Genomic DNA, 24,895 nt, shown 5'->3' on the forward strand with positions numbered 1-24,895 from the left:
CGGTTCAATGAAAATCTTATAAAATTATAAGTGCGTAGGTGAGGTTGATGTGTATATTTTCCCCAGTTGATATGGATTGTTTATTTGGTAGTAAGCAGCCACGGATATTGATCCAAGAGGAAGAGCTTTTTGGAACTTTTCAATATGTTGTCAAAAGGGTGCACACTAAAGCCACATGCCAAGCCTGCACCAAAGAAGCATAAATGGATGAGGGGAACCAAAGTTGCTCCACTGAAAGGAAGAAAAGTGAGGCATATATGAAAACTTGCTTTAGATCCTACCATTTGACCTGAGCAACACTTATAACATTTTCAGTTGACCGTATTTTTATAAATGCATATCTCACTGCTACAAAATACACTATCACTGACAGGCGCTTAACCATTGTTACTAAGAGGTTCGGCTTCGGTTAGTGATAATTAACAAAAAAAATACAAATACACCGACTTGGATCGGTGCTTGTCGATGGTGATGATAAGCAAACAAAATAAAGGCCAGACATGTCTTGAGCCCCACAATAGTGCCACGAGGTCCTCTGCTGATGCGACCCTCCATCGCCACTACCCCCATCGTCGTAGAATCCCATCTGTCCCTTGTGGCCCTCGGTAAGCTCAAGCAAGGAGCCACTGGCGTCCATTTCCGGCCGTTAGATGGAGGTAACTTCAGCACAACACAATCCCGCAACAAGGGCCAAATGTCCTAATGATTTCTATTCCCGTATAAAAGTCGGTAGCCATTGGTTTATTGGGCCTTGCTCCCCCACAAAACCAAAACATGTTAAGCGCCACACTCCGTACTAACAGGGTCATGTGTGTGAATGTGGTGTGCGTGTGACGCATGTTTAGTGCGTGAGTTCAGATACTACAAGCTTACAAGCTGTATTGTAATCGAGAGGCCCCAAAAAAAAGTCATATGTTCTAAGGGGACACTACTCCTGTAGAAAATTATGTAGCCACCGGTTGATTCAGCCTTTTTCTCAAAGGCAACGAGAAACCCATCTAGTGGACTGCCTGTCATTGGGACAACTAGGCAAAATCGGTCCACACATTTCGATCCAAAAAATTGATCCAATCATTTAGGTTACGAGAAGCCTCCGACAACATGCTCGGCCTATCTCTAGTATGCATTCAACGGTGTTAGCGCCCATATCATTGGGCCAACGTAAACCTTGCCCCCTCCTCTTTTGTTCAGCGTGACCTACCTTGACACCAATGATAAGGACGAAAACCCCCTAAATGTGTATTAGAGATAGACTGAGCCTGTTGTCGGAGGCTCTAAGACGATTCTCGAAGTCTCTAAGCAGCGGTAGTAGTCTTTTCCAAATCCCAGAGTCTCTAAGGAATCTCGGCATCATTATAGATGGTGCCGCTTATGTGCGACGGGCAAAAACATTGTAAGCCTAAAACGGCGCCATCATGCCGGTGGCGGAGAGCTTCCTATGCCATGATGAAGGCCCCCGTGCCACTGCCGGACGGGCCTGGTGATCGCTGTGGTCAACAGAAGGTACGCCCATTAGTATACAATCGGGATGACGATCCTGAGCCTATGGTTCACACCAAATTGAAGTTTTGAAAGGGGCATATGTTTAATTAAGTTTTAATGTCATTTAGGGAGAGAAAAATTGTTTTCTTCTTTCTCCTGGGACAAAACAACACTCTCTGGCTGCTTGATTTGGTCATGTCTGCCGCACGCACGACTTGGTTTTTTTTTTTTATTTCCATGACATTTTTCACACTCTAGCTATGCCAGCTGCTGCTGTTGCAAACTCAGGACAGAAGCAAATAAAAACGAAGCCAACCCAAAAGGCCTCTTCAAACACAAAATGATGTCTGAGCATGTGCACAAGTGCTGTTCCTGGTATGCATGCCACGCCAAAAGAAACTCCTTTCCTTTTTTCCTTTCATCTCTGAAAGTTTCTTTTGGGCAGTGAGAAGTGCACAAGAAGAGACCACATGCTGGAATCTGAAAGGGCAGCATCATTGCATTGTGACTACCACTGTAGGTTGTTTGATTGAAGTTGGAACATGCCAGTGTCACTGCATAAGCATCTCTAAGCATTTGTTTGCAGGGGCATGTGTACAGCAAGTAGAGACATTCCTTTGCTGCAAACAAAGGGTCAGGCCTCACCTGTTTCCATCACATTCAACTATTCAACAGGCTGGTGCATGAAAATTGTATGTTCATCAAGTTCATAGAAGAAACATTGCATAATTTGTTCAGACATCACACATCAACATGTTAAATGTTAAACACAATATCAGTATGTTAGTATGTCTTCAGTCTTGACAGGTGACACTTGGAACCTGGTGAAAGGCCATTGAGTACTACAACAATGAGCTAGAAAATGTGAATAACACAGTTGAAAGGAAAAGACTATCAGTAAATAGTAAATACTTGCACATGAGAATGAGAAAATGTGAATAACACAGTTGACAGGAGTATCAAAAGTTCGCTGTAAATAAACCCTCAGCGCTCAGTTCTCAAACATGCTTTACAGCAACTTTACATTGTATAGATGCTTATCTTCCAATTTCATGAGTTTTGAATGTTTACTCTGCAGTTTGCCGAGCAACTCCTGTCATAGGCTCACAATAGGCAACTGAACCAACCACGCAGCCAAATTATTATCACTGCGAAAGAGCATGCATGCTAAATGTAGAGAAGACAAGCTCTGTCCAACAGATACCAGGTACGTTTTTGTAATTTACATGACGCCAGCACAGTCCAATTTTTGTAAATGAGAGGAGACAAAACCTTTTCACAGTCAACCTCCCATCGAGGTTGAATGGAATTTGTGAGGATTGAGACTCGGGAACAGCCCGTGAATATGTTCTGGCACGAAATCATGCCTTGTGAGAATTCCAACAATGGGAGGCCTCTGCAGTCAGCAGGAGAGAAATCAGTCATCAGTAGTGGATAAAAGAAATGAAATACAGAACATGCTACACCTATGAGTTTTGGTTCATGAGGCCAGTGTGAACAGTTGACATGGAATCATAAACGGATCTTATGACTTTCACTACCATCTACAACTAGATTCTAAAATCCATACTGCGTGCACTGACTAACCAAGTGTAAATATGTGAGGCACTGATTAGTGTTTTTTTTTAATTGCCATTTGTGATTCAGTGAGTGTGAGAATCATCCCAAAAATAAACACACACACACACATAGAGAGGGCCCTTACGTCTGGGGTCTTTGGCACAACCAATAGATGCCTCAATCCTAGTGCTCGGAATAGGATTGCAGCTTTTGCTAGTGACATTGTCTCAACCACTGTATATGGTGAGGTGTTTGCAATCGGATGGAGATCCACATACATTTCCATCTCTTCATCAGTGAAATTTAGGTCCTCAATTTTCAAACCCTTCCCTGACCCTGGCTTGGCAAAGTCAAAGGCACCAAATCTTTCCAGAATAAAGCTACCACTGGTTTTGACCCGCTCCTTCATGAACATCTTGCCTTTCAGCAAAACTAATAGGTGAGATCTGATCACAAGCCCAACCAACTCAGGTGCTTCTGCTAGAGGTGGCTCATCAACCACAGGAAAACCATTGTGGCCTGTGATCCTCAATGCGGTAATAATGTTCCCTACCTTCTCAACACCTGAAAAGGTGATTAGAGGGCCAGACACAACATCACCAGCAACCAAGTGCCTCATGTATGGTTCAGCATGGGCCTCCATGTACGGCAAACCTTTCATTACCACTATCTGATCATAAACCCCTTTGTTAAAGTTATCTGCTATGGTCTTGGATATGAGAAGAACAAGCATGACCAAAGGGAGCATTTGCAGATCATTGGTGAGCTCTAGAAGAATCACACAGACTGACACAGTCATTCTCATTGTTCCACCGAGAAAAGATGCTGCACCAAGAAGCGCAAAAAGGCCAGGATCAAGATCGGATATGGATCCAAGAAGCGTACCCACTATTCGCCCATATGTGGCTCCAGCAAGAATAACAGGGATAAAGAGACCAGATGGGACGGCAATGCCGTAAGTCACAAGACCGAGGCAGTAAATAGCGATGAAAAAGATGAAAAGACTAGACATATGGAATTCAGTCTCAGTTCCATTGCTGAAGAGATTGCGAATGGCATCATCATTTGTGTTGAAGAACAGTGATGCAAGACCATTGTAATGCCCTGGTGGGCACTGGAAGTTCTTATAGTTGCCAGAGCGACCGATGGTGGGACATTGCTCCATGGCATCCACAGGGCATGGGGTGCAAGCAGCAAGCCAAGGGAGACCATAGGAGCACATTGATGTGATAACTGATATTGTCATAGTGAGAAGGATCTTGGACGGAGCACCTCTCCTGCAGGCAGATAAAGAAAGCAGATGATATCACATCTTAATATTAAGCAGAGCAAACATAAAAGAGGCCTCCGAAGATAATACTGTATTGCAATTCTTACTCAGCTCTTACTCATTGATAATACTATAAACACGGAGAATTTTATCCAAGAGAAAGTTAAAGAGGCCTCCGAAGATGCCACCAATTACTCCAAGGAGAATTATTGCAATCAAATCCGGAGTACTGTAAGTTGCAACAGTTGAGCTGAGATCAAACATAATCAATCCACCTTGCCCAAAGAGACCACATTTTCCACTTCGACAGAACTCAATCAGACCCTTCAACACCACAGCAACAACAGCAGTTGTAAAGAATGTTCTCCATAAAAGAGCACTTCGCCACCTGTAAAATGGAATTTTGATAAAACAAAAGCAAATTCATATTTATCATAATGATTTTCGATTTTTTTATTCATAATGGCTAAAAGTTTTGAAAATTTTCCCATAACTAAACTAATATTTTGATGATGAACATGGAGGTTAACAGTAGATAACTATGGTATTATCAATTTCTCTAATCCATTGATCTAACCGTCATACCACATCTCAAATTAATGATTCTCATCAAACACTAGGAACACACTTTACATCAATATTAGATAATGAAACATGCGTAGTGACAGCTCAGGGCTACCCCTGTTGTGGTTTTGCACAAAGCTAACAGAGAACTGAATGCCCCAAAAGAACAAATGATAAGTTCCTAGGAAAGAGGTGCTACCATGATGCTGCTTCTTCAAGAGCAAACAGGACACCGCCAACAGGTGCACGGAAGGCAGCTGCCACTCCAGCCGCACACCCACATGTAATTAGATCTCGCCTATCCCTGTCATTCTTAAAATATCTTAGCCAATTGCATGTAAGATGATACTTGCGTGACCCTCCCTGACCAAGCAAGTTGGCAATGCATGCCCCTGTATGCACCATCGGGCCTTCCTTTCCAAGTACAAATCCAGCTGAAACTCCAAGTATTGAGCCAAATATCTACAAAGCAGTAGGAAATTTCAGCAAAAATATAGCCTAGCATGGACATTACACACGAACATTACACACGAATGTTCAGCAATTTCAGTGCAGAATGATATGACAAGTGCAGACCAGCCCATTCAACGTTTAACAAACAACCATCCACTACAAGTTTTTGTAAGAGAACATCTTCTGAGTCGGCTATTAATCTATTAACATAAGAAGAACGAACAAGTGAAGGCTTGATACACTGATCCTACTTTCTGACCCTTTGTTGTAGTTTCTGGTAGCGGTTAGTACTACCACCATTGTAAAAGTTTGCATACTAATAAAATGATACAGGATGTCTTGTTGGTTGGTCCTTTCTTATCAGTATCACAGCTGATGGATTTCCTAAGCTGCAAGATTTTCACTCGAAATAAGAAGTATTAAGACTGCCCTTTAGTAATTGAAGCATTTTTTAAAGTTAAACTGTAAGAGCGGCGTGATTGCAGTCCGACAGTATATAGATATAAACAATTTACAAAGTGAGGCACCAAAGTGCGACCTTCGAGGATCGAACTCTGGTGGGCTGCCAGCATACCTCACTGGCTGACCACCCAAGCTATGCTTGGTACTCAGTAATTGAAGCATTAAATTTATTCACACGTAATTGACAACAGAAGCCTTATAGGCCATCAATCATGATATAATATTTAGTCAAGCTCAGTTATCCTGTACTGAAAAATGCTTGAAAAGTAAGAGAGTACGCTTGAATTCATGAATCAGTCATACTTGATTACAAATCTGTTTGTAAGCAAGGCCTCACCTTCACAAAGAGTGTACTAGGAGCCAATATAGAATAAGCATCAACTCCATTAAGATATGCTTTGACTTCAGGAATCCCAGATCCAGCTGCTGCAGGTGCAATATAAGCACATATTGCCGCTGCAGCAGATGCTAAGACTAGATTGCAACCTCCATATGCAAAAAATGCAGTAAAATACCTGCACTGGAAGCATAAAACTATTGATTGCTTCAAATAATCCCACAGGTGTAAGCAACTAAAACTTTTCAAACTAGCAACCTGGAATGCTCTTCAGTCCTACTAAATTGGTAGGACAATCCTACTAAATTGGTCATAAGAAAAAGAGAGAAACTTTTATGGTTTCTTTCATGAAATTTGTGATATTCCCAGCATTACTACATGGAAAGGTAAAAGCCTAATAGTTACCATACAATCTATTTGTGGAATTTATGGACCATGAGCAGAAACTGAAGCAGTGTATGACAAATAGCAAAGAGATGAACTGAACTTCACCTTTGTTTGAGCATAAGATCACTTGTAAGCAACAGTTTTAATCCAGCAATGTTTTCTACCGCGAGGTTATTGAAGAAGCCAACAATCCCAGTCAAGAGCCCGATAAGAAGCACCAAAGTCCACTTCATAACAATGTATTGAAATATCTGCTTCTTCTTTCTCGATCGCCAGTCTTGCTTGAAAAGGTTATTCTCCACTACTCTGAAACATGCAAAATATCCAACGATGTAAGAAAACTGAACGAAATGTCCAGTATGGATGTATGCCATCCGTGAAATATTTACATCTACACAATCAATCTCTCTGAGCTCAGTGATCACCGGACAACTCACGCAGGCCATTACCAGGGAAGGAGCAAGGAATGAGGCAGAATTGAATGGAATGGTTCCCTCTACCAAACACTACCCACGTGTATCTGCCAGATGTACATATTGGCAGATTTTCAGATTCTTGGTTCCTTTTACTCCTGCAGTGTTTTATCGGAAAACAGTATCTGCATCCTTCCAAATGAAACCTTTCTAAGGGAGATGAGCACACAACTCAGCAGCAGAGAACAGAGTCCAAAACAAAAATATTCCCATTTATTTTCATTTTTATTTTCTGAAGAACCGATTCCCATTTTTTTCTCAATATCAACTTCTTGTAATCTCATGGGCATACACAATCGATAGTCCAGTAAGTACTGATTATACTTGAAATAGACTAGAGATCAGCAAGAGTCAACATCCTAGATCCTAAAAGTCTCTCGAATTGCTGCTCTCGGCAATCATTTATGTTTTCCTCCTCTAAATAGACAAGACTGCTGCTACTTTCTGTGCCAAACTGAACTAGATAAATGCAAAGAGAGCTTCAAATTCTAACATAACAAAGCCCATCTTACTGTAAGAACCCAAAAAATAGAGCCAAATATAAAGTATATCAGCAACATGAAAGAAGAAGGGGTTGATTGGAAGGCAGGGACCGGAATGCGTACTCGTAGTCGAGGCTCTCGATGGGGCAGACGTTGGCGCCGACGATGGCGATCTGGGAGGTGGTGTTCAGGGTGCGCTTCCGCAGCAGCGGCTCCCGCACGCTCCCGCGGCCACTGCCGCTGTCGTCGTAGCGGAGCAGCGCCGCCGCCGAGCCGTTCTGCCGCCAATCCCCTCCTCCGCCACCGTCCATGCTCTCGATGTCCAAGTTGTGGCTCCCCTCCCGCTCCAGCGTGCGGAGGCGCTGCTGAGGCCGCGGCGAGTGGCCGTCCATTTTGCCGTCGCCTCTTGCGTCTGGCCGTCTTCTGGTCTAATCTTTTTTTTTACCCAGTCGTCTGGTCTAAGCTTTGATTCCCTCTCTACATCTGCAATATAGAAGTGTGAAAGTACAGAAGCATTCAATTAAGGTTGCATCAATCATTTTTTTTTGTTATTCCAAGTCATTGGAGAAAAAAAAAATTACAAGACGTTTATCACAAATAATTTGATTGCAGCTTACAATTTTTTTTCATCCTTCCTAAATACTCCCTCCGTTCCATAATTTTTGTTGTTGTTTTAGTTCAATTTTGTACTTAAAACAGCGACAAGAATTATGGGACGGAGGGAGTATAGAAAATAAACATGACCTTTTCTACAAGATTCATTGGGGAATTATATGCGAAATAGTTCTAAAATTCGTTACTAGAGCTAGCCTGATTTTGTTTTTAGATCTGATAATTTTACGGTGCAAAACTATAACAAGGCGGTATTATTTTTCCTTCGGAGTTCGTAACAAATATTAAGCGGGATATTGCATGAAAATGTAAACCATGTACTACATGGCAATATAAAGATGAACCAACCATATAAAAATGCCCAAAATAGAAAACTGTTGTCAGTTCAACAACGAGCAAATTTAGCCCATTGATATGTTATTTGAACTTGTTGTACAGTCACCGATTCATGCAGAAATAGCTGGAAGCCTGGAAGACGTATATAACACATACTATCTCTGTTCCTGATAAATTAAGATGTTCTATCTTTGTCAATCTCTCAAGATCTGCCGTTCCAGTCTTTCGAAGGTGCTCATAGAGGTAGGTGTGCGTGTGTACGTTCATAGGAACGAGTGTACGCGTCTGTTGTGAGCGTCTGCGTTTGTACTGTATTTCTAAAAAAAATGTTTTATCTTCGTTCCCAAACAAACCGGTTTGAACAAGTTTATAAAAAATATACTAATATCTAAAATATCAAACAAACTTATCATTAAAATATATATCACGACAGATTTAATAAAACTAATTTAGAGTTGTAAATGTTGATAGATTTTTCAATAAAGTGGCCCAAACTTTAAGATGTTTGACTTAAACAAAGCTAGAACATTTTACATTTATGAACGAAGAAAGTATTTAATAGCTGGATTCGGAGATGAAACAAAATTGAGTTGGTACTTACTAAGATTTTTTTGAGAAAAATATCTTCATAAGGTAACATGAATATGTACAACGTACAAGTACAATACGAGCAACAACGTCATCCTGCACGTCTATTGGGTGAACCTTGGGAAGGCAGATCGTGACGATGTAAGACCTATACCCCAGTGACTCTGTGCAGTACGTGAGAGGATCTGCGAACATATTGTAGAGGGGCTGACATCGACTTACTATAAGAAATTGTTGCCTTAAAAATCCTTGATTTAATTATATTGATAATTTCGTTGGAAATGTGGGTCTATCGACTCATCTTGTATCATATTTGTTGGTATTAGATATCATTTTGTCGAGACCGGCTCCACAAGCATTCAGTCACGTGGATGGTATGAAAGTTCCGCTCTGCTTATCCAGCAATCCTCGTAAATACTCCTTCCGACTCATATTACTTGTTTCAAATTTGTCAAAATATGAATGTATTTATGCCTAAAAAACATGTAGATACATGTAATATTTCGACAATTAATATGGATCAGAGGTAGTACTATAGTTCATGTCAACAGACTCGTGGTGTCTATTACGGGATATTTTTTCTCTCGGTTTACCAAACATCCGACCCGACTTACGCGGCTAGGTTTTTGTAATATGCGTGCCCCTTTACGTAAAAATGGCTTCTAGAAGGGACTTTAGAATCAAAAATACGAAGATGGTCTAAAATTTGCAAGCACATCGACTCACAAGAAAATTGAAACATCAGTCCTCCTAGAGAGTCGGTTTTATGCTTGGAGTGAGCAGTTTCGGTACGATTGTTTGGTACGCGTGGAACAATCAACAGAGTCACATGCTATCACTCTTCTGGGTCAAGACAAGCAATGGGACCCACATCGAGAACCCAATTAGGTGCATCCAGCTTGGCTTTCCTGTTTGGCCATTTCTTCCTCCCCCGATATTAAGCTACTGGCCATTTCCACTGATCCAAACTCCCGATCAAGATCAAGGGAGCATTCTAGAAACGGAGCATGGTCACTCAACTCCATTCTACATGTGTGTGGATTAAGTAGTGAAATATCGGATCCATAATTCAGCATGAACTCGGTCGCGTGGCACAGATGAGAATTCACATGGAAAAACAGAGAAGAACATATTTGGAAATTCAGCTATGAATCTGTAGCAAACTAGTCATGCATCATAATGGCAAGGAACAATCGGAAGAGATCTTTGGGGGCTGAGACGAGAAAGAAGCATGTACGTACTCTTCAACTTAAATATTTGAGAGGATGGATCGGATATGCTTACCTAGGTAGAAAATTTGGCGGTGATGAAGCCAAATTAAGGAGGACTTCTGGACATCGATCTGCAATTTGGAGGCTACTCGATGTCTCCCTTGGCTCCCTGTGTCAGTACCTCTCTCCCGAGCCCCTCTATCTCTTTGCTTATATACGTAGCTAGCTGCTGCCTAGTTGTCGATGACTTCAGAGACAGAACAAGATGGGTCCTACAAGTTATGGTTGGGATGGAAAGCTCTTGCATAGAGGATTAAAAGAAGAGGCGTAGACAACAACCCCCACACCCCCCCCCCCCCCACCGGCGCCGCGGCGGATTTGGGGGACACGGCAATCCCAACCACGAGGAGATCTTCGCCATGGATCCACCGCCGCCTTCGCCTCCTCCCGCCCAACCGGCGGCCGCCCACGGCCGTCGCGTTGGCCATATTGTCTGCCTGCATCCTGGCTGGGTGGTGTTGGAGGAATTATTTCCGGATCTCCGGGAACCGACCCGCGGCGTCATTGGGGGGCGCTGGACTCGTTTGGCCCCGAGGCGGGGGAACCAAAGGCCTGGCTTCTGGCCGGGTCTTAACCCCAGCCGCGGTGAATTTGGGGGACATGGCAATCCCTACCACGAGGAGATCTTCGTGGAGAGCGTCGGAGAGTGCTCCGTTGGAAGCGACAGGGAGTGCGACGCGGAGAGCAGCGACCGCACGCGCTCGTCGGCACGAGATGAGGCGGAGAGCGCCCGCGCCATGCAGCCATCGCCTCCCGCCCTGAAGATGGAGCCACCGTGGATGACGACGGCGCCGACGCGTCCAAGTAGTTCTTAGTATTAGTTTTTTTATAAAGTTTAAATTAATGTATTAACTAGTCCTCTCATGTGTGATCGCCTCTTTTAATTTATGAACTTATTAAGTATTAGTCCGATCTTAATTCGATTTAAATCTTTGCATGATAAGTGTTTGCATAATTATCGGCGTGTTAATCTGCACCCGATGTGGCTGTAACCGTCAGGATATTGTTTTCGCTTTTAATCTTACCCCATCGGGGTTACCTCGTTAAGCCTTAATCACGGCTAGAACGGCCTTTATTTCGCCAGATTGCAAACGGGGTTTGCAACAATATAAAATTTTTGTTCTTACTATTTGTCACAAGTAGACACGCGCAAATTGAACACCAATAATGATATGGACGCTGGCACCGCCGCTTGAATGAACACCACAATTCATAGAAACGTCAAATATAACATCATAAATAGTTCATGCAACCAAACATAATGATACTTATGTTCTTCAAACTACTAAAGTGATTAACATCACCACAATTCTGCAATAGCAAATAAAATACGACGATGACTTCATGGTTTGATTCTCACTCCCTCCCCTTCTTCCTCCCCCTCCTCGCCTTCTTCTTGGAAGGCTCGGCATCCACATCCACCTCCTGGGTTTCAAGCTTCCTTAAGAACACGCGGAATGCCACATTGTCGTAGCACGGGGCTCAGACACCGGGGATGCGCTGGCACCCCCTTTTTGGTTCGGCAGTGGGCGACAGGGATCGCTCCAGCGATCGCCGGCGAGGCCAATGCAAAGCGTAGGAGCACAACGATTCTGAATTTGCTATTATCCAGCGAACTAGGGTTTACAGGTTGCCAGGGAGAGTTCCCGGGCACTATCTCCCTCTCTTCCGCTAAGGACTACTTGCTACTTTTAGCTAATGCTAATAGTGACTGGAAACTCAACGAGCGAACCAAACCCTTTGACCTTTGGTGGGGGTCCTCCTTTTATACCGAAGGGGATACCGCAGGTGCCACGGTGCATGGATGACAAATGGCGAGCAGGGAGCTAGTGCAGCTCCCCCTCGGTGCGTTGGCTTGCATGCAAGCTATGTAGCCCTGCAACTAGGGGCCTAGGCGCCTAAAAATTACACCCGGCCAGTCACTATATGCTGACTGGACGGGGAATCCCCTTTCTGTCGGTGCATTAAATGCTCGCGTGTGCTTCACTCTTCGTCCTGACGAACCCTGCGCACAGGGAGCCCGCCGAGCGGCCACGTGGCGCCGCTGTCCTGCCCGCTCGGTCCCGCTCCTGTAACGGGCGCCGGCGCCCGGGAACCCCCCCTCCTGGCAAGGAGCCTCCCGGGGAGCGCCCAGGCGGGAATTCCCTTGCTGCCCTCCAGGGCAATCCCCGCAGGCCCGCTAGTCCTTTGGGGCTGGCGACTTGCCGGGCAGCTTGTGCAGTGCTGCCCGGGATGCGGTCCTCCGGGAAAGCAAGCGAGGTGGCCCACGCGTCATGCAGCGGTGGTATCCCGGGTGCCACTGGTGCGACACGCATGTTTTGCCACAATGTGAGGCGCCCTCTTAGACACACGTCTAGTGTCTTCGGCATGCTGCACCATGCTCTTGAAGTCGTTTGCGAGGCTCATCTTGTCACAGAACGGGCACACCCATTTGTCACCGTAACGGTGTTCGTACGCTCCATACTCCAGTGCCTTGAGGACGTGCCTTCTTTTCGCATCAATCGACTCCTGGTTCACCGCCGACATCCGAATCCTTTTTCCAGCATATTATCAACAACAAGATAATGGTACTCACACGTGTTCTTTACGAATAAATTCACGCCGGATCATCAAGAATATCCAATTCATGAAAAAAGCTAATCACCGTATGTACGACGAAGAAAATGATTCTGACATAAATTCAGCGACAATTTATATCACCTACGAATTGACACAGATCATGCCTACCAACTTAATAGAAAACCTAACATCAATAGTGTATCCGGCTAACCCTAAGTCGAATCGACTTACCCTACAGATGACAAACTAGATTGCATCGACAAACCTTAGAATAACATTGCATCGACCTCATGGACTAACACTAGGTTTGTTCGTACCTCTGGTTGATCGTTGCTGACGACGTCCTGAACCACCGACCCATGATGGATTGGAGCCCTGCCGTAGTCGTTGGAGTAGTCCCAGTCAATCGGCTGTTGCATGGGGTCAACGACGCCGACGATGTCGTCCTTCTCCTGGCAGGGATTGGACCCCGCGCGAGGATGGACGCACATGCCGGTGCTTTTTCCACCACGGTCACGCCTTCCTTCTCCTCCGCTAGATCTGCCACGATCACGGCCTCCTCCTCCTCCACTGGATCTTTCACGATCACGACCTCGTCCTCCACTGGATCTGTCATGACGATACGTGCGTTCGCTTCATCGCCGGAGGTGGTTGTGCGTCCGGGATGTTTTTTTTTTGCTAGATCAGAGGGAGTCGCGGGGCAGTCAATGCGGACGACGCAGGTTTTATTCCATAACAGGCGTACGCCATTCGTGTACGTATACACGTCGACTCCCTCGAATACATATACACGTCGATGCCCTCGAATACATATACACGTCGACGCCAACGAATACAGTCACGTACAACCCCTTGCGGCCCGTATGGGCTTTCGAGTGCCATACGCTTTGTTGTATGCGGCGATATTTACAAAACTCTCACAACAGGCGAAGGGGCATGCGTCAATCCCAACCGTCCTTGTTTTCGCCCGCCCGAAGAGGGGACTATAGAATGAGACGTGTTAAAAGAACTAGTTGAAATCCCCGTGCGTTGCAATGGGCCACCACACTCTCTCCTGCAAATGCAAAGTGACGAAACTATGCAGAAATCGACATGAATGCTTGAAGTCAACCAAATTTGTGTCATTGCGGAGAACATATCCCACACAAACAAGATAATCATGTTATTATGCACATGATGTCTCTTTCATTTTGACTACATGTGCTCGCAAAAACTTGATCATCAATAAAAAAAAAGACGTTGCGCTACCCCATGACTATAGGTGGCCAACGTGCAGAGCCAAAAAGCCCGCGAGCTCCCCATGATTGGTTCGTCCCGGACTTAGCCTGGCACAGAACTAAACGGGCGTGCCAGCCCGCAAGCCATTGTCTCAGGCCCGCGGGCGGTACGGCATGGCCAGTTTAACTTTGATTTAATCTTTTGCACAAGCAACCCATGTCATTCCAGATCCGGCGACCCACTCCGCCACTTCCCACATTATGTGCGGGCCTACCCGTCCCCGACTACTCTTGATCTGGCGGTCCAATGCCTGCTCTTCCCTTCTCCCTATCTACATGTAGGCGGCACACGGGGCACGAATCGGAACCTCTGGCAGGGAGAGAATGGATGGATGGTTCGTATCAGGCCTGGCCGCCTGGAGATGCCATCGCGACGTGGCCGCCTAGAGGCCGCGCTCGCTGTTTGAGAATTTCCCTCACGACGGGGATGGATCCTGGCCTGTTCCGCCACTGCCAAACAAGATCCGGCGCGGGAAACGGGCTAGCCCGCAGTGGCCTCGGAGGCGGGGAAAAACTTTTCGTTATTTTATATATTTTTTTGATGGCATATTGGCTGTAATTTTGATGACATGACGTACCGCGACGTCCGTATCATCACCACCAACTCCAATTTAATATATTGGTATAGATACAAGAGGCAAGTCGATCAGGGAGAAGGACGATTCGGATATGAGAAAAGCCGTCATTTGTCGTAGCTTCACTCCATTTGCATTGGAGGATGTACCGCATATATATAACCCATATATGTGGGACGTGCTTCGTCGGATGAACGTGTCTTGCACTCTTACATCACCTCACCACTGTGAATTAATATTCCAATCCCATGTGTCAATTATCCATGATTAGTAGGAGCAGTAGTAATTGCCTAAAGGGCCATCGGGATCTTTTCCCATCTTGCGTGATCGATCCGTCCATCGTACATGAAGAAGACTGCAAACAGTTCCGAAGAAGAAGATAAGAACGTACCCCGTACTAGTTTGCAGTCCACATCCATTGCACCCCAGTCTGAATTAATATGTGGAAAGCCAGCGTCAAGGGCTCAAGGGTAAGGCTAGGGACGAGACTCCAGATTTTAAAGCCTGCACGGAACAGTGAGAGAGAAAGAGAGAGAAGAGAAGATCAAGGTTGTCAGAATGCTAATCTCGCTCTAGTTCACAGTAAAATAAATTAACTAAGAGAGAAAAGGAGGGAGAAGGTCAAACATGTGGCTAAGAGGATGGATGCCAATGCAATCGGTGGCACCGTTTCCGCTTTAACGAGACTCCAGATTTTAAAGCCTGCACGGAATAGTGCAGCACGACGGTCGTAGGTTCGAAGCCGGCCGGCCAGCGTGTACAAAATCAAAACCTAGGGCTGGGGGTGAGATTACATATGGATCGGATCATTTAGATGAGTTTCCGATCTCCCGATTCCTGCGTGTGCACAGAATGATGACTTGATGCGTGGCTGTGACCTGGGAGAAAGCGATGGAGGAAATAACGCAGAGAGGAACTGAAGTGGGGTTTTGCACTTATTTTAATTGCACGGTGCCAAGCTAACACACGTCGTATATACGTGGATTAATTTGACTCGTCATAGGGGCCCATCGAAGCCATCGATCCAATCTTCGTCTACAAATTGCTGCACGATGTTTTGACTTTCCCAAATCCCATAGACACAAATGCCTCGTTGCAATATTGCATCAGATTGCAGCTGTTTCGCCTTCCTACAAAGCCAACAAAATCATTGGGATGCAAATTATTAGATCAGATCACGATGACCAAACGGTTATCTTGTATCATCATCAAAGACATGGCTCCTTAAAGTGGCATGAATATTCTGCTCTGAAATACAGCAGCAGCTACTGAGAATTAGAAACGACACGGACTAAAACTACTTGCTGCAACAGTATGCAAGAGTAACTTGGTCAATGTCTTTCAGCAAGACAACTATTTAAAAAAAAAAGTGGATTATTTGATAAAGAATTGTTCATGGTGGCACATATACAGATCATATTAGCAATGGCACATTTGAAAACCATTCTAACCACACATTAAGTTGCCATTTATAATGTAAATCCTCAAATAAACAATTCTTCCTACTGGATCAGAACTCAAATAAAATTCAATTGTTAGTAACAGCAGAATTTCGTCTATCCTCAAGTACCAAATAAATCATAACTCAAATAATAGATATCCCGTCTATCCTGAATTACCATAAAACATGTCACCAGATAGCAAATTAGCGTTGACAGGTGTTGCTACCCTGGTTCTGGACCATTTAGCCTGGACAAGTAGCCAAGAACTCAGGGAGGACTAGGAACTGAGTTGATCTAAATATAGGCAGTCGGATCAATAAAACATTGGGATGACATAGCAACATGTCATATCAAAAGGTTAGGGAAGATGCTACCAGAATATATTGGATTAGGAACACAACTTTTTGTAAACCACAATACTGAAAGGAACAAAAATCGATCACCATGGTGGCCTTGGTAGTTTGCACAAGGAGTACGTTAAATTCATTATTATATGATTGCATAGCAGGCGATGCTTTTTTTCATGGCTTGGGTTGAATGCTTGGAAAAGAACATAACGAATAGCAATTGGAAAGGCTTGAAAAATTGCAGTGATCATAAACACAACGTAATGGATAGGTAGGGGCTTAAAATGTTCCAAACTGATAACCATGACCATAAAATGATCTGAAAAAAGGATGACTTGTCATTTCAAGGTCATGCATAAATTAGTCTACGATAGTACTACAGAATATATGCAATCAGAGACATATATTTTGATTCCTTTTGTTTTCAGTATCAGCAATCTAAAATTAGAACACTGAAAGTAAGAACACATCAATTTTCAGAGCACATGTGCACTTACCCACTTCAAAACTGTGTCACTTGGGTACCGTATGACAACAACCCTAGAATAATCCTCTCCACTAACCGCTTGCATTCCTAGACCATTAGCATCCTGGAATTTGATTATATGAATCAGCACAATAATGATTATACAAAAGATATCGTCAAGTTGCTTGCAACACAATTCATGCCTACTCCCTCCGATCCAAAATAAGTCTCAGTTTTGTACTAAGCCTAGTTCAAAACTGCGGCAGTTATTTTGGATCGGAGGTAGTATGTTTTTATTGCTATATCTACAGATTTTCTCTTGGTGATTCCATAACAAAGCAGGGATACTATGCCAGTCAAGATAGAAGCTCAACGCTAAATAAAAAATTCCACCTATTCCTTAACCAGTACCATCCATTGCTGCACAAATTTAAGTAATAAGGACACGGTACCAAATGTTTCATCAGATACTGCAGTTAAACAAAATTAACTACCAATTAATTAGACAAAAAATGTTGTGTACTACTTGATGGAATTTGGTCATTCTTGCTTCTATTAGATGGGGATACTTATGCGGTGAGAGAAGTATGGTAACCTAAAGGAAAATGTTACTTTGATTTTGCTGTGCCAAAAATAGAATGGAAGTACAAGTTTCCTGGTAAATGCGAGAAAAGAATTGCTGGGGCTAAAAACTTTCCTAGGCTGCTCTTCCTAAGTAAAATGATTTTGTATCACATAACCTTCCCATCTGGCTGCCTTGATGGTTTCAGGATAGCTCAGGAAGAGTTAATATAGTAAAAAACAGCATAAATGTTATGCTGTTGTATTACACCCTTTTCTTTATAGAGCTGTGTATTAAAAGTTTAGAACTGGGTAAAATCTGGTTACATTCACGCAAGAGATCCACCTCAACGCAGGGAGGAACAGATCCATGCAAGACACCACTACACAACTCTCTGCGGCTATACTGGGCGAGAGAGCCAGCCTACAAATGTAACTGTGGATGTGATCCAAACCATGGACAAAAATATGCATAGAGAAATCTAACCTCAGTGCTGAAAATGGTAAAACCTTGTGAGGAATCTTTATTGGTAGTGTCTTGTGGTGTCAAGATAGCAGACTCCAACTGGTGTTCCAATTGTAGCAGAATCAGGCATCAACAGATGTTTCTTGTGCGACCACGACAAGTGGGTTCCGTTGCCGTTTGTCTGAGATTGTGTTACTTATTTCATAGCATTAGTAACCACTGAGCTAACAACACTAATAGTTGACACAGCTGTTGACGCTCTACATGAAAAATTAGTTTAAGTTTAATGCTTCATTTGCTGACAAAAATCTAAGGATGCTAACTCTCCTAGCAGTAAACTGGCAGTTCCATACATCTGAGATGGTTTATGAAATAAAAATGCATGTCTTATGCTAACTACAGGGTCGATATTCTCATTGGTCAAGCCCCGGTGGAACTTCTTTGGACAGTTAAGACAGAAAAAAAGTTATGGAGAAAATAATGGACATATTCTTTCATGGTTTGCTTGGTTTTAGTATCAACCACAAGAAATCCCTCATCTCCTTTGCAGCTGGTGCCAGTATTTATGAACATGGTTCAAGCTCATGATCTAAAATGTTATCTCAGTCTACATCAACACAACTTTTCTGGCACGTATGAGAGAAGAATGGACAACTGTTGGCTAGAAGTGAATCAATCTACAGAAGACCTACAAAACGGACAGCCATATGTTCTCTTCAGAGTAACGAGTTGCCTGGAAGAATCGTTGGATTTTCAAATGGTAGGAGCAGATTGCTCTAGTTTTAGGAGCAAACCTGCGGTAATTAGCCATCTATCTTGCCTTTGTCACAAAAGTCTCATCCATTTTCGTAATTATCTCTTTCTTCTACCTCCATAGTTAGGGCCAAGGTGGATGGTCATCTTCCCTATTCTGTGGGGGATGCGGCTTCCAGCCTGGTTTCTCATCCCAGTACATGTCATAATATATGTGCCCAATTTCACGGAACTCCACGCAGCACCATATGCCCACATACCTCTTCACACGATCCCGAAATTTCGTCTCCACAGCCTGGTTTCAGTAACTAGAGTTAAGATGGGAAGCTTGAATTAAAAAAATAGTCAGAACTGCGAATAAGAATAACAGCTTACAGCATCGGCAAAACCTCTGAAGGCGTCAACAATAGACGAGAATTGTAAGATTTTGATATTCTTGTATGGAGAGAAGACATTCAAAAGCTGCAAAACAAAGGGGGTCTCTCTTACTAAAGATCTGAAGAGTGAACTCTGCAATAGCTTTTACTAATAGTGTTAGTTAAAGTCTCCTATTTTGATTCCTATGGGGTATGTTGCTTCCTCTAAATTGATGGAAGTGTCAGGTGCATCCGTCTCTGTACACTTTTAAGCTTAGTTTACAACATCTATACCCCTTGTCTTCAGAGATAAACTAGCAGTGGGAAAAAATTACTATAGCAGTGATGTCGAGTTAACATGAAATGCCTTAATTTCTTGCTTCAACTTATCGTCTTTTGACAGCTTATCTCTAAATTCTATGAATATGCTTAATAAACTGTACAACTCCTAAGAAATAACATGGTTATCTGCAGCTAAACTTACAAATACATAAACGGTGACATGAATTTTCAGAGCAAGATGATTCTAATTTTTCTAAAGCCAAGAAGATTAAACAAAACAGAAAGGACATTTTATAATGGGATAAGTGTGACCATTTGAATGATGTGTTTTGGACTTAGCAGAAACAAGATAGTAAGGAGGTTCCTCATAATTTACCGTTTCTTCAGTGTTATTCCTTGCTAATATAAGGGGTCTGTGCTTATTGGTTTCATTAGCTGTAGAGCATCTGGTACTATGTTCATCGCAGAGCTGCACCTCAAGAAAGGACTCTTTCACCTAAATCAATACTCCAAACAGAAAACATTAGGAGACAAGCCCGTCTTTCATTTTTCAGGATAAAGGAGAAATGGCTACAAGTCATGTAACAGTACCTGTTTAGGCAATGATGGATTCTCAAGAAAGGAGTATTCTCTGAAATCAATATGTGGACCAAAATCTTCCTCAGGCAAGTCCTTAAGCATAACATTTACCTGCACAATGAAATCACTGAGCTGAAGTAGGAATTTTTGCTTTATGGTGACATACAAGAATTATTTAAATAGAACATATTAACTCAAAAGCAAGACCACTGTATAACATATTGATTCTCTACAGTATAGAGAGACTTGTTTGCAGATATATCAACTGTTTCAAACCACTTCGATATACATCACTTATCTCCAACTTGTCTGCCCTATCCATTATGTACTAGCACTATCTATCATCAGGTACTGGCAGGTAGAGGCAGCTTTATTTCACTCTGCTGTTGACCAGTTGATATGAAGTACTATGTTCTCTATCCCTCCCTCCCTCTCTAGTATATTTTGCATGTGACCAAAAAAATGTGTTGCACTTCCACATTTTATACACATATTTACCCACAATACCAAATGCACATGTACCAAAAATTCTTAGTTTAACTTACACACTGTTGTCGCATGGTAGTTACAAGTCATGCTCTTACCATATGTATCCAAAACATGTTATCTTTGATATATCTATTTGGTCAAAAAATGTCAAGTATTTGGGAACAGTCAGTGATGTAAAATCCAAGTCACTGCATCTCCTCAGGATTATTGCAAGAGAAAGAAGACTGGTCCTTATAAATGTCACAGATCATCAATGATTGATGTTGAAAATGGTTCTGGGGTAAATAATGGGGTCTGGATTAGAAAGTAAGCCCAAAGCGACCAAAGTTTGGACCAGAAAGCACAGTATGGCAGGCTTTACAATGATAGACCTCAGATGATGACTAATTGATGGACTTAAATACTCCCTCCGGCCGGAATTACTTGTCGAAATATTACTTGTATCTAGACGCTTTTTAAACATATGGGTCGGAGTCGGAGGGAGTAGTATGTTGCGAACTTGCGATTAGTTTCAATTAAAAATGGTATTGGAAAGTGCGAAAGAAACTCACAGCCCAATGTATTTGACACATGTGAAATGAAACCCTAGAAACAGAGTGAGCAAATAAAATGAAAGCTGTTGTTTTCTTGCTCGATTTCTAGAAAATTTTCTTCAGGATGAAGTGTAAAGAATAATCCAAGCAGTTTGACCACCGGATGTAGACGTGACTACATGAGTGGTTCGCCAGATTACCAAAAAAGATGTGTTCTCAAAATCAGCACCTCACCAGATCAAGAAGATAAGACAGGATTCTAGGAAGACTTCTCCGCATATATACCATATTGTATTCTCATAAGATAATACACTTCCACTTAACCCTAACTTCTTTTACATAATTTCCAATTAGTACGATTCAGTCTTCCTATGGATGAACCTAATTGTGGAAAAAAAAAACCTGAAAACGCAACAATTGAGACAACTAACTACATAAAGATGTTTACTACCATCGAGTACACTCAACATATAGCATAGAAAATGAATGAAGGCAATGGATGGTATCCTCCTCGTAGAATATATTCGAGTACAAGTTATGAAGGAACATTTTCTTCCTTGAGTAATTACCTCAAATACATGATCCATCGGGCAGAGAAAAGGTTGTCTTGTCATTGTTCCTTCCAGAACTCCAGGATGCCCAAACCACATCCTATCAAGCCTGCACCATAATGCAGGCATTACCTACAAGTACCAACAAAAGTCAGAAAAGGTTCATTCACATGCTTGAAAACAGCTGACGAACAAGGTAATACTTCAAAGGAAAAATGGTACTCCGTACTATAATTCCCCAGAACTATTACGTCTTGTTCAATCATGCCCCTCGACTACCCTCCCTCGTCTGCTTTAACTTGAATGTTTACGATAAAAATTAAAGAGAATATAGTCATGAAGAATGAAATTAAACTTGAACGACAAAAAGAAATTTCACTGACCAGGGTTCGCTTTAACAACGAAGCAATAGCAAGTGCTGTTCTTACTTGCTTCATCTGAAAATTTACAACCAATAGACTAATTAGATAATAAACATATACTCCCTGCGATCCATAATAAGTGTCGGGATTTTAGTACAAAGTTAGTACAACTTTGTACTAGATCCCCGACACTTATTATGGATTGCAGGGAGTAGCTTTTAATAATAGAGGTGCAGCCATAAAATAGACCAAATATAGATATGGTTGGAGATACCTGGTAATTGACCAATGCAAAATGAGATTTAACTGTATGGGTACCATCCAACAGCAATTTTTTGGGAATATTAGGTCTAAATGATAGGAAACCCCCTGCAGCATGAGATGAATAATTTATGGACATAACGAAATAGAAACGGGTAAAACTATAGTATGTATTTTCTATTCACGCAGATGCGCCAACCAATGAAGCTTTATAAGAATAATGACAAGAAGAATAAAAGACAAAACCAAACTTTGAGAACTGAATCATGATGTAAGAATGATAATAACTATTGGTCCAAAAAACAATTCTCCAATTTCCTTTGGCTAAATGTGGTTACAATGCTACTCAATAGGATTCAAACATACACAAGAAACCAGGAGCTTCCCTATGGAAACCATGCCATTACTCTGACTAGTTAACTTGAGGTAACACATACACAAGAAACATATGAACACCAGGACACACCACCAAGAGCTGCAAACATAAACCTCAATTCCCAAAGATTGTCGACAGCACAGTTATGTTGGGGGTAACAGTGAACAGACCTGGTGAGTCATAATATGGTGGTGGATCAAAGAAAAGCATTGCCTCACGTAATCTATGGCGCTTTCCTTCAGTACCTGCATACTGGAAAGTAGTGTGCACAGCATACGGTTCTAGACGAAGCTGCTGATGCATGCCCTGACAATTCAACAAAAGCATACAGAACAATTAGCCATCAATTAGCAGTATAGCACACTATGATTCTAAGAACAAACTGGTGGAACAAAGGAGTGGCAATCAAACATCTAAAGAACAAAAACAAATGCCATTCAAGATTGTTACAAACAAAAAATGCTCCTACCTGCACAAAGTAGGTATGGCCGTTGCAGAATATAGTTGCTGGTAGGACTCCAAGCTTCAGTTTCCCATCATATGAATACACAAGTTCATCTTGCCCTTGGACAGGTTGTCCAAAAACTTTGCGTACAAGATCATTAAAAGCATTCTGGTCCCATATTTCATCGTTAGACATGACTAGATCTTTCCAATCTTTCGCCAGCCTTTTAGCAGGTTCAGTGGGTCGCCAATGGAAAATACCAATATTGAATGCCCCAGACACTGTGGTTAAGGAAAAAAGAGAAACAGCAACAAATTATTCTTAAGTTACAAATGCGAAACTTTTGAGAATTCAGGAGTACTAACTACTAAAGAACCTCATGTCAAACTCTCACAAATTGTTGGTGATCATGCTAAACAAAAAAGGTAAATACTATTTTGTTGGTGAATTAAAAAGTTGCAACCAAAAATCACAGCAGATTCCATAACTATTGGAGAAACTCATAACAAGAGTACTATTGTACTTCATGTCCATGTTCTCTGAGGACTTGTTAGTAATGTTGGCAGGCGCGAACATACTCTTAAGCAGTGATATTACATTAAGTAGACCAATATAGTGTTTAGACATTTTCTCGCTGGCTTCTCTATCTAGCTAAGTGAGTTCTGTCTTCCTTTCCCCCATAAAATCTTGTTTTACCAAATGCTTAAAGCCTTGCACACTAAATACTAAATACTGAAAGATTTGTTTTTGTAGTTCAACTAAAGTTTATTTCAAAAATTTCAAGACCGAGGAGTAAAACAAGAGATGATATATATACTACATATTTCCAAGGAATACAAATTGATTGATAGTAAAAACTGCTGGTAGGGATGGAGATCTATAGATGATGCATCACAATTTCTTTTCTCAACATTAAGTCTTGAATGCAATGTAACATTTTCATTTTCAATGTGCCGTAAATAAATTACCTTCTCTCCACTTCTCCAGGCTGTCGTCGGTGACTGTGGGTATGACTTGGTCGCTGGAGGTGAGGATATCAGCGTCGGGGTAGCGGGCAAGGTAGGGCAAGGGGTTCTTGAGCCACACCATGTCCGTGTCGCACATGAGCAGCTCGTAGCCGAATGGCAGGAGCGTGTTGATGAGCAGCACCTTCTCCCTGCCCATCTTGTGGAAGGCGGGGGACCCCCAGCCGGCGTCCTCCGTGGCCATCCTGCTGCCCATGTCGAAGACGGGCACGCCCCTGAGGTAGAGTTCGCGGAGCAGTTTGGTGTCCATGGCGCCTACGAGGAGGTTGTCGACCCCAAGGCCGGTGAGGTGGTGCACCCAGGTGAGGATGAAGTCGAGGAAGGCGTAGTTGCCAAAGGTGACCACGATGACGCCGTCGCGGGCGCGCGCGCGCACCATGTCGCGGGTGAGGCGGAAGGCGCGCGGCGGGGGCATCCGCGAACCCCGCGGCGGAGGCTTCCAAATGGGGCGGTTGTACATGGTCTCCGGCTGTGCGGGGGCGGATGCGTTGGGAGTGATGGTGGTGGCGACGGCGGGGAAGGGGAGAGGGGGAGATGCGAGGGAGGAGAAGGAGAGGAGGAAGAAGAGGGCGGAGACAGCGAAGCCGCCGAGGATGGCGCCGAAGATCCCGACGAAGACAGGCTTGGTGGATTCGGCGGGGCACCACGCCGCCATTTCGTTGGCCGGGGAGGTCGGGTCGCCGGAGCCGGAAGCGCGGGATCTAGCTGGAGGTGGGGGCAGGCGCTGCGCTCCGGACATTCTCTGTCGCGTGGGGCTGCCTCAGAGATGCGTCGGTGGGGCCCACCTGACCCGGATGAGTGATACTCCACTAGTGGGGAAAAACTAGTGAGGTTTTTCGGTTTTGTGTGTCCACTTTGGTTCGACGGCGCCGCAGGTGCACGGTACTGCGGTAAAGGTTCAAAAGATCGAGAT

At 43.2% G+C, this 24,895-nt stretch overlaps 2 protein-coding genes and 1 long non-coding RNA gene across 9 annotated transcripts; 1 reads left to right on the forward strand and 2 right to left on the reverse strand.

The window, feature by feature from the left end:
- The first annotated feature begins 882 nt into the window (after window positions 1-882).
- On the forward strand, window positions 883-2,535 carry LOC112271977. 2 transcript variants are annotated; one of them, XR_002965571.1, is made up of 3 exons: window positions 883-1,503; window positions 1,741-1,857; window positions 1,928-2,535. It is a non-coding gene; the product is annotated as an uncharacterized LOC112271977 (long non-coding RNA). The 2 variants fall into 2 exon arrangements; XR_002965572.1 differs by having other exon boundaries at window positions 1,750-1,857.
- LOC100843995 (chloride channel protein CLC-c) lies at window positions 2,381-10,448 on the reverse strand. 2 transcript variants are annotated; one of them, XM_003575104.4, is made up of 8 exons: window positions 10,291-10,448; window positions 7,594-7,953; window positions 6,621-6,821; window positions 6,129-6,306; window positions 5,076-5,338; window positions 4,431-4,700; window positions 3,188-4,319; window positions 2,381-2,878 (listed from the first exon to the last, which is right to left on the reverse strand). In XM_003575104.4, the coding sequence occupies exons 2-8, from the start codon at window positions 7,860-7,862 to the stop codon at window positions 2,765-2,767; spliced, it is 2,427 nt and encodes an 808-aa protein (XP_003575152.1). In that variant the 5' UTR covers window positions 7,863-7,953; window positions 10,291-10,448; the 3' UTR covers window positions 2,381-2,764. The 2 variants fall into 2 exon arrangements, with proteins under 2 accessions (XP_003575152.1, XP_014757006.1); XM_014901520.2 differs by having other exon boundaries at window positions 7,594-7,947; window positions 10,291-10,435.
- Window positions 10,449-14,798: 4,350 nt separating this feature from the next.
- On the reverse strand, window positions 14,799-24,787 carry LOC100829311 (arabinosyltransferase XEG113). Of its 5 annotated transcripts, none has more exons than XR_002965574.1 (14): window positions 23,926-24,787; window positions 22,982-23,238; window positions 22,683-22,818; window positions 22,150-22,244; window positions 21,897-21,950; window positions 21,532-21,645; window positions 19,953-20,051; window positions 19,738-19,857; window positions 19,099-19,185; window positions 18,765-19,018; window positions 17,992-18,151; window positions 16,975-17,067; window positions 15,316-15,818; window positions 14,799-15,192 (listed from the first exon to the last, which is right to left on the reverse strand). XR_002965574.1 is itself a non-coding variant. In XM_024462294.1 (10 exons), exons 1-10 carry the CDS (start codon window positions 24,719-24,721, stop codon window positions 18,848-18,850), a joined length of 1,929 nt encoding a protein of 642 aa, XP_024318062.1. In that variant the 5' UTR covers window positions 24,722-24,786; the 3' UTR covers window positions 18,400-18,847. The 5 variants fall into 5 exon arrangements, 1 of the variants encoding a protein (XP_024318062.1); XR_002965573.1 differs by having other exon boundaries at window positions 17,992-18,230; window positions 23,926-24,786; XR_002965575.1 differs by lacking the exon at window positions 17,992-18,151 and having other exon boundaries at window positions 23,926-24,786.
- Between the last annotated feature and the right edge of the window lie 108 nt (window positions 24,788-24,895).

This window comes from Brachypodium distachyon, chromosome 3 (assembly GCF_000005505.3).
Source record: "Brachypodium distachyon strain Bd21 chromosome 3, Brachypodium_distachyon_v3.0, whole genome shotgun sequence".
Classification (NCBI taxonomy): Eukaryota; Viridiplantae; Streptophyta; class Magnoliopsida; order Poales; family Poaceae; genus Brachypodium; species Brachypodium distachyon.